The sequence below is a fragment of the Sinocyclocheilus grahami genome, unplaced genomic scaffold (assembly GCF_001515645.1).
Source record: "Sinocyclocheilus grahami isolate Dianchi unplaced genomic scaffold, SAMN03320097.WGS_v1.1 scaffold1.1, whole genome shotgun sequence".
NCBI lineage: Eukaryota > Metazoa > Chordata > Actinopteri > Cypriniformes > Cyprinidae > Sinocyclocheilus > Sinocyclocheilus grahami.
The window spans coordinates 154,369-163,158 of NW_015505180.1; the positions used below are offsets into that span (position 1 = coordinate 154,369).

Sequence of the window (8,790 nt, forward strand, 5' to 3'; positions counted from 1 at the left end):
AACATACCTAACCAGCATATGCTGTTTTTTTCAACAGGGATATTCTATTAGAATACCTACATATATGATTTAATGACATGGAAAATTTATTCTCTCACCTCTCTCTCTGTCATTTCAGAGAAGTTGATAAAGAGGAAGTGACTCAGCATTCTAACAGGAAGTCAACCTCTTTAGCAAACGGTCTCTGTTCACCTTTTACAACAGGGGATGATGGGAAGCTGGAGGTGGATGGGCGTTCTGAAAAAGTAGCTGGGGACTCAGAAGGCGTAAATGTTGGGGTGGATGTGGAGGATGTGCCACTGGATGGATGGCCTCTACGCAGAGTCATATCCATCGAGGAGGACCACCTCCCCCACCTGCTGCAAGGAGACCCTCACCTTCTTCTGCATCAGCTCAGTGAGGAAGAAGAAATAAGGGGGAAAAAAGAAGGTCAGGTCAATCTAGAGACAAGCTCCCTGTACCCATCCAATGCGTCCCTTGCCTCTGCTGACTCTCCACCACCAGTTAGGGTGCAGAAGCCATCTAAGAAGAAATGGATCAAAGGAAACCTGCCCTCATCTGCACGGGGTCAGCCTGTCGGAAAGGAGACCCTTCAGCAGGCAAGCGTAACCTCATATGCAAAGATGTTGAATATCATAACAGAATGTTTGCATGTAGAGATCTTGAAGATACAGTAACAAAAAAAAGTTATTTAATTCATGTGTCAGAGAGAGGGCATAAAATGGTTAGCTTTAGCACAACAGACCTTTAAATAACATAATAAGTGGACTTTAAGACAAACCTTACAAAGGTCTAGACCTGGGGTGACCAAACCTTTTCCTGAAGGTCCAAAGTCCTGCAGAGTTTAGCTCCAACCAGCTCCAACACACTTGCCTAGAAGTTTCTAGTGAGTCTGAAGACACTGATTAACTAGTTCATGTGTATATAAATAGGGTTGAAGCTAACAGTGGCCCTTCAAAAACATGTTTGGACACCACTGGACTAGACTATGTCCCATTAAAAGTGTAAAAGTGTTTTCTTTACTATGCACACTTTTCAACACAGCTAGCTTTAAACTTTATTTTTAAGAGATCACTCTGGGTATTTTCGGCTGCAGGGTCCTGCAGAAGGATCTGCTGCATCCCCTCAGCGCCTCTTTAAGGTCATTCTGGTGGGAAATTCCAGTGTTGGCAAAACCGCACTGCTTCGACGCTTCTGTGATGGACAGTTTCATTCTGCCACCGCAGCCACTGTGGGTGAGTTACTCTCCTACTCCTATGTTCACAATTTAATATTGCTCAAGTTAGTGAGTAAACAGGATTTAACACATGACTTTGCAATGAGGGATTTTCAGGAAATACAATTTTGGTCCTTCAAGTTGATTGCCCTTTTACTAAGTTTGCTTTATTTGATCAGATAGATGGATTACTCCTCTCTCTTTTGGTAATTGTTATGATTTATATGGCCACTGATTCACCAAAGTTTGCAACCTTCGACATCTAAAGTCTGTGCATCAATATTGTGCGTAGTGTTACTTCTTAAAGGCTTTTTAGTGCATTGTGTTTAAATGTGTGTACGTGTGTTAGCTAAAGCCTACTATGCTATATCAGATGGATTTGTTAAAGCAGGCAGCATCACATGAAAGGGCTTGAGAAGTCACACTCCCTGCAATTAAACCCTGGCACACATTGCACGGCAGATTATGTCAAACACCATCAATTCACTTTCTGCAGAGTTTATAGCCTTTCACCACTGAACTGTAGTGGATTCATAAATAATCTGGACAATTAAAAAGTATGAATTTCATTGTATTAGGTACAATCAAACCAAAACACATCTTCAAACAAACAAAACTGGAGCTTTTTAGCCATTTAGTTTCAATCAATTCACTTGTATGTTACACACATAAATATTACACAACAGTACCTCCTAGTGGCCATTTGACCTTACTGCAGGTTTTGATTTAAAGGGTTAGTTCACCGAAAAATGAAAATTCTGTCATTAATTATTCACCCTCGTGTTGTTCCAAATCCGTAAGACCATCGCTAATCTTCGGAACACAATTTAAGATATTTTTGATGAAATCTGAGGGCTCTCTGATTCTCCCATAGACAGCAAGGTAACTACCACATTCAAGGATCAGAAAAGTACCAAGAAGTTCGATGAATTTGGGGGACAGTCATGTGGCTCTTCAGTTATGGGACACTGCAGGCCAAGAAAGGTGAGGCCCTGATACCTACATAGTACAAACAGGATAGAGTTTTGCATTAATACAATTATTATCATCTTGTTTAGGACATTTACATTCAGCTTGAGTTTGAGTTCTTTATTTTTGTTCCTCAGTCTGTACTGTTATCCTTTTAAGCTTGTCATCTAGAGTAATTTATTGCATAACCAAAACATAATCTCACTTGTCACTGATGATAAACATCCAGCATTAATAAAAAGCAATGTCACTGTGCCCTGCAGGTATCGCAGCATTACCAAGCAGTTTTTCCGTAAGGCAGATGGCGTGGTGGTCATCTATGACATCACAATGGAGGACAGTTTCAGATCAGTCCGCCCCTGGCTGGCCAGCATACAGGAGGCCGTAGGCGACCCTATACCCGTCATGCTCCTTGGCAACAAATCGGACAAGGAGAATGAGAGAGAAGTGCAGACAAAGGAGGCCGATATGCTAGCAGAGGTGTGGACGTCTCTTATGCTGTCAATCACACAGTATATCATAGTCAAATATTAATAATACCTAATATGCTCTGTTTTTACCCAACATCACCTTATTCAACACAGTAAGCAAAGATTAATAGTATTTGCTATATTTGATAGGAAGTAAACTTGATGTTCTACGAGTGCAGTGCTTATACTGGAGCTAATGTGCTGGAGGCCATGATACATCTGGCCAGGTAAGAACTCAAAAAACATGCGAATGCAACATGTTGTTAAACATTGACATATTTTGTTTGGCTGTGATGTTTGTAACACTTCAGCCACAGCTGCAACCCACAAAAAAGTTATAAAACTGAGACAGCTAACCGACAGCAAACATGATCAGATGTCAACCAGAAAGCTTGCGGTTTTCTTTTGTATCTTCAAAGTGCGATCAAAAATGCGACTTTGCAGATTGTGTGAACCTTATGTAGTTTATTTACTTCGAAAGGCCCACTAAATGTGCCTGGTGGCAGCCATGTTGAGATCACATGACCAGCCCAATGCTAAGTATATCTCAGTATCTCCACTATAATCAGACAATTTCAGCTGTTGAATATATTACATTGGAGAGTATTTGTACACACAAAAAATATTTAGGGAAAAAATTATATATATATATATTATTTTATATTATAAGTATTTTAATGAACACTGATATGTAAATACAACTTGTTTATTATTTGTTATATTATTATTGTTGTTTTATTTCTTTTAATTAATGCTTTAAGGGTCCTGAGGGAGCAGGAAGACAGAGTATGGGTGAACACGGTCAGACTGGTGGATCAACCATTAAAGAAGAAAACCTGCTGCTAGTGACCACACACACACAAACACACATGGGTGAAATCATTCTATGCATTACATATCATCACCGCACCCTCTTATATTCAATGTAAGTCATTTAATGTAGGCTGAAAGAGGACAAATTCACTTATACTTGAATCAAAAATGAATAGTGTAATGTGTTAAAAGGTTTTTCATGTCCATTTGTCAAAGAGCATTGTATATCTGTGTTCATCTGATGTGTGTCCAACTGTAGATGAAGTATATTAGTCTCAGGACACTTCATCACACCTCATTTAAATGATCTTTGTACATATTCTATTTGTTAAGGATACCAATTGTCAATCACAATACATTTATGGAGAACATGTGTTCAGTCAAGCTGCGTGTGACAAATGCAGTTCAGCCAATTTATCCCACGCAACCAAGTGAGTGAGTCATTCAAGAAAAATGTGATTGTTTGTTACTTCCCATTTATTTAGCATTGCAATAGCCTCATTCAACCCATCTGAAGTCTTGCTAGCATCATGAAACCTGTATTTCAAACTGGCCAGTAAAACCTCACTGCTTGAACAAGAAGCATTTCAGTTGCTGTGCAGAGACAGTTCAGTTGTCGACAACAACATGAAGCACTAAAATCTTCAGATTTATTATTGAGGCTGGATTCAGTGTCGAACATGTCATGCCTCGTTCATTGTCTTCATCTGAACTGCTCTGCTCGTCTTGTTTTACACAAAGGAGCAAACATCGGTGGCTCCAACAGACAATGACCTGACAATTGAACAAGAACACAAAACCAAAAATATACTTAAGTTAAAACTGTCACATTATGTTACTCTAAAATAACAAAGTTTGTACATTTGATGAGAATGATTTAAAATAGTGTAGCTGCTCTTAGAGGTTCTTTAGAAAAATCTTGAAGTGAAATCTTGAGTGAATCCTGAATAAATTAAAATAAAGCAAAGGCAGAAAACACGCCAGAGGTCACTATATTAAACAACTCAATACTAACCCAATAAATATAGCACAATAAAAGCACTTATAAGCAAAACATCAAATATGAAGTGAAAAAATGCCATTCATGCTCTTTTCATGTATGCATCCAAACTGAAGCCTTGTTCGATGAGGCACTATTGTACGATTTCACATTGGCATTGCCGTTCGGTAACATCTTATAAGGTTAAATAAACACAAACTTTGACATTCTCAGGCTCATTAACATTCAGAGTGATGTTTTCACAGTCTATCCTCTATGTGCATTTTAGAAGGTGACACGTGATGACACTATTGCTTTTAGTGCTGGACTCGCACTGATGACATCACCGAGGGGTCCTGCAGTTCAGCAGCCTCTCTGATCCAGACAGAGGCACATTCCGTCTCTCCGTCGAATCTCCCTGGGAAACGGTGGCCTGACTCAGGATGCCGCTCCAGTTTTAACGCATCTTGTAGTCGTGGGAGATGGCTGCGTCGCAGAGCTGTCCTTTGAAATCCAGCTCAAAGGTGAAGTCCAAGTCACGCTGGAAGAAATCAAATTTGGCTACTTCAGTACTTTTTTGCCATTTTGTTTCTTGTTTTTTTCTAAACCAGTGGTTTTCAAACAGAGGGCCGGGACCCACTAGAGAATCTCAGCACACTTCCAAGGGGGCCACATGATGGCTTAAAACGCTAAATATAGACTAAAACTAATAAAATGAAGATCTATTTCTCAGAAATTAATAAAATCTTGGAAGTCATGGAACATTTTTAAATGATTTTAAAACAAGCTAAAAAAAAGCTATAATGGCTAAATGAAGATGTATTTCATATTTTAATTTGTTATACTGTATGAGAAAATTAAAAAGAGGGATTTCTAGACATGAAAAAGACATGTCAATGAATACAATCTTAAAAAAAAAAAAGTAATGGGAAAATTTATAATAAATATAAGCTTTTTCCAGTTACGTGAAGTTCTAAAATATTTTATTGGGAAGATCACACTTCCAAGGGGGCCACATGATGGCTTAAAACGCTAAATATAGACTAAAACTAATAAAATGAAGATCTATTTCTCAGAAATTAATAAAATCTTGGAAGTCATGGAACATTTTTAAATGATTTTAAAACAAGCTAAAAAAAAGCTATAATGGCTAAATGAAGATGTATTTCATATTTTAATTTGTTATACTGTATGAGAAAATTAAAAAGAGGGATTTCTAGACATGAAAAAGACATGTCAATGAATACAATCTTAAAAAAAAAAAGTAATGGGAAAATTTATAATAAATATAAGCTTTTTCCAGTTACGTGAAGTTCTAAAATATTTTATTGGGAAGATAATTGCTATTTGCAAGATGGCCTGAAATGGTTTAAAATAAGCAGCTAAAATGAACATGTGTTTCTTATTTTAATTCCTTTTTTTTAAAGTGATTTCTAGACCTGAAAAAGTCATGGAAATTAGTCAAATCATAAAAGGTCATGGTACATTTAGTAATAAATATATATATATTTTCTAGTTATTTAAATTTCTAAGTAGAAATTGCTATTTGTGAATAATAAGTTTAAAAACTGTAATTTTAAAACCTGTAATCACAAACTAGAAAAGTCTTGTAAATTCTTTGGTAATGAAAAGTGTAAACCCTGAAGAACATTCACTTCAGTAAATTCTATAATTTAATTATTTTAATTATTAATAATTATTTAATTTGAATTATTTTAATGCATTGTCAAGTTTCTGTAAATTAAAAAAGCTTAAAAATAAACAGCTTTGTCATTACAGCAGAAGTACCAGAAATATCTTGGAGGACCTTCAAATATTGTCTTTGACAATGGGAGGCCTTGGGTCAAATAGGTTGAGAACCATTGTTTTAAAGATTAGATTTCTCTCCATCTCCATTCACAGCCTCACCTCGTTATTCTCGTTGGGCTTCATGGTGATGCTGCCCAGGATTTCCTCTCCTCTCCGCACCGTTAAGTAATCCTCCAGATAAAACACCGTCTGCTTCCAGTGAGTGCTGGGAGCGTCGGGGGCTTGAAGGGAACGTACGACTCGGTTAGTACCAGATTAATTTGTAAGTGATAATAAGGTACAGAATAAGTGACGGTTGAACCTGTAGAAAAGCCCATCTTCTTGTGACACTTGGTGAACTCAATGTTGAAGTACGTGACGAGAGCATGAACATAGTCATTCCTCTGGATCTGCAGGCAGAAGGCCGAGGTGAACGTCAGATCCTCTGGCTTCACCGTGTAGATATCCACCTCCTGAAAGCGATATGTCACGTTTCACACTTTTTGGCATAGAGATTGTTTATGTAGAGATTATGATGGACCCGCATACTTGCACTAACTCCTTTGATGATAGGCTATGAGATACTCAAGCTGTGATCTACTGTAAGCTTGAAGTGTAATGTGGTTTATGTCATATAGCCTTAACCCACACATCACAACAGATCCGGTTTCAAAGACATTATTGTTTGGATGTGGCCATATTGGTGCCTGTATAAGTAGAGGAGTTGGCACAAGCATCAGCCTTGGTGAACAAAGGGATTGAGAAAAAGCAAACCTCTTGCTGCGGGGGAGTAATGGAGCCCAACAGGATTTTTTTCCTAGTGTTTTTCAATTCTTTTTAAAGCTAAATAAAAGTAAGGTACCTAAATGAGCCACTGATCACATTGATCTACATAGCAGAACAAGAAACAGGTTAAGTATTAAATGCTCATTTAATACAGTAGCTATTGGCGAATGGCAGTAAGTCTGTGTGCGTGCGTGTGTGTGTGTGTGTGTGTGTGTGTGTGAGTGTTTGTACTCACAGTGGATTTTGAAGTCTTTGTATTGCCGATCCTCAATGGCAACCACATACAAAGTCGCTCTGTCTGGAAACATGAAACCACCAGGTTTCTGAAAAACGACAGGAAAGAGAATCTACAGATCACCACTGAAAAAGATTAATGGATAGTTGATGTATGTCCAACATATTTTTGTATTTTTAAATTACATTTTAGAAATACAAAATACAATTATTATTATTAGAAGTAGTAGTAATAGTAGTAGTATGAATGATAGGTCATAAAACACATAATATAATATAATATGTATCTAAATTAGATCTATTATTAATCTATTATTAATATTTAATCTTTAAATGATTTTAGAGTAATTATAGCATGTCACAATACAGGACATTGGTGAAACTGCCCTCATATAACATTTTAATCTACAAAAAAAATGGTTCCTGGCATATGCGTGATAATATTCCTATTATTCCAGTGACTTCACATCATTCTTTCTTTTCCTTCCTGTTCAATGCACCATAAAAATAACCCTAGGATGAAACAATGCCCTGGCACTAACACAATGATTCCATAAAAATGTTTAACAAGCCTCTTGTCCTCTGGACCAAATTGTCATTCAGTGGTAGACATTCATCAGCAGCCCAATGACTAGCCACTCATTCTCATTATAAATGATCATTTTCAGCATGGACACATGCTTCACATTCTAATTAGTCACATAACCTTGGCCTTGAGACAGCCAACACACACACACACAAACTAACCAGCCATTTGTCTCTGGCGTAGATGACAGTATTGAGCATAGACTCGTAGAAAAGACAGTAGCCCATCCACTCTGAAATGATGATGTCCACCTGATCCACCGGCAATTCAGTCTCCTCCACTTTCCCTTTAATGATGGTAATAACTGCAAAATGCACAGAAAATTGATGAACATAAATTAGTTTTTTTATTATTATTTGTATTAGTATAAATTATAATATATTAGTATAAATAATACATGGTCATAAAACAATACATTGTATTAATTATTATAATTACTATCTAAATTATAAAATATAAATGGATGAGCTGATTTTATACTATTTAAATTACAATTAAATATTAAATATGTTTAGATTTTATTCTAAATAAATACATTTATAATAATAAAATGACTCTAAACTAGAGTTTTACATTATTATCAGTTCCTAATTAATAAAATCAAGTCTCATCCCACATTTTTTGTTTCACTCATAAATGCGTCACAGAAATCAAATGGGTTATAAACCCAGTATATTTAGGCACAAAAAAGAATGGCAATATAAAGCTACATTGATTGATGGCTTTCTTCATGATTTTCTCTCTCTCTTCTTTCCTTTCTCCCATCCTCACCATTTTTCCCATTTTGCAAAAGGCAAGTTGCCAATGTTCAATTACCATGCCTGTGTGTGTGCACTCTAAAAAATGCTGGGTTGTTTCAACACAACTGGGTCAAATATGGACTAACCCAACTTTTGGGTTAACATTTTTATTTAAAAATTTAACCCAACAGCTGGGTTAGTCCATATTT

General features: G+C 36.6%; 2 protein-coding genes across 2 annotated transcripts in view; one reads left to right on the forward strand and one right to left on the reverse strand.

Annotated features, from left to right (window-relative positions):
* The first annotated feature begins 2,141 nt into the window (after nt 1-2,141).
* LOC107594814 (ras-related protein Rab-44-like) lies at nt 2,142-3,519 on the forward strand. Its single transcript, XM_016288726.1, has 4 exons — nt 2,142-2,200; nt 2,449-2,665; nt 2,806-2,882; nt 3,417-3,519. The coding sequence occupies exons 1-4, from the start codon at nt 2,142-2,144 to the stop codon at nt 3,499-3,501; spliced, it is 438 nt and encodes a 145-aa protein (XP_016144212.1). The 3' UTR covers nt 3,502-3,519.
* A 1,365-nt stretch (nt 3,520-4,884) lies between these two features.
* Nucleotides 4,885-8,790, reverse strand: part of LOC107589816 (protein arginine N-methyltransferase 8-B-like) — a 7,220-nt gene continuing 3,314 nt past the window's right edge. The window contains exons 4-7 of the mRNA XM_016278393.1: nt 8,003-8,145; nt 6,558-6,727; nt 6,356-6,477; nt 4,885-4,988 (exon numbers count right to left, since the gene is read on the reverse strand). Of these exons, the coding sequence (XP_016133879.1) occupies nt 4,905-4,988; nt 6,356-6,477; nt 6,558-6,727; nt 8,003-8,145 (519 nt within the window). The 3' untranslated portion in view covers nt 4,885-4,904. The remainder of the gene's footprint in view (nt 4,989-6,355; nt 6,478-6,557; nt 6,728-8,002; nt 8,146-8,790) is intronic.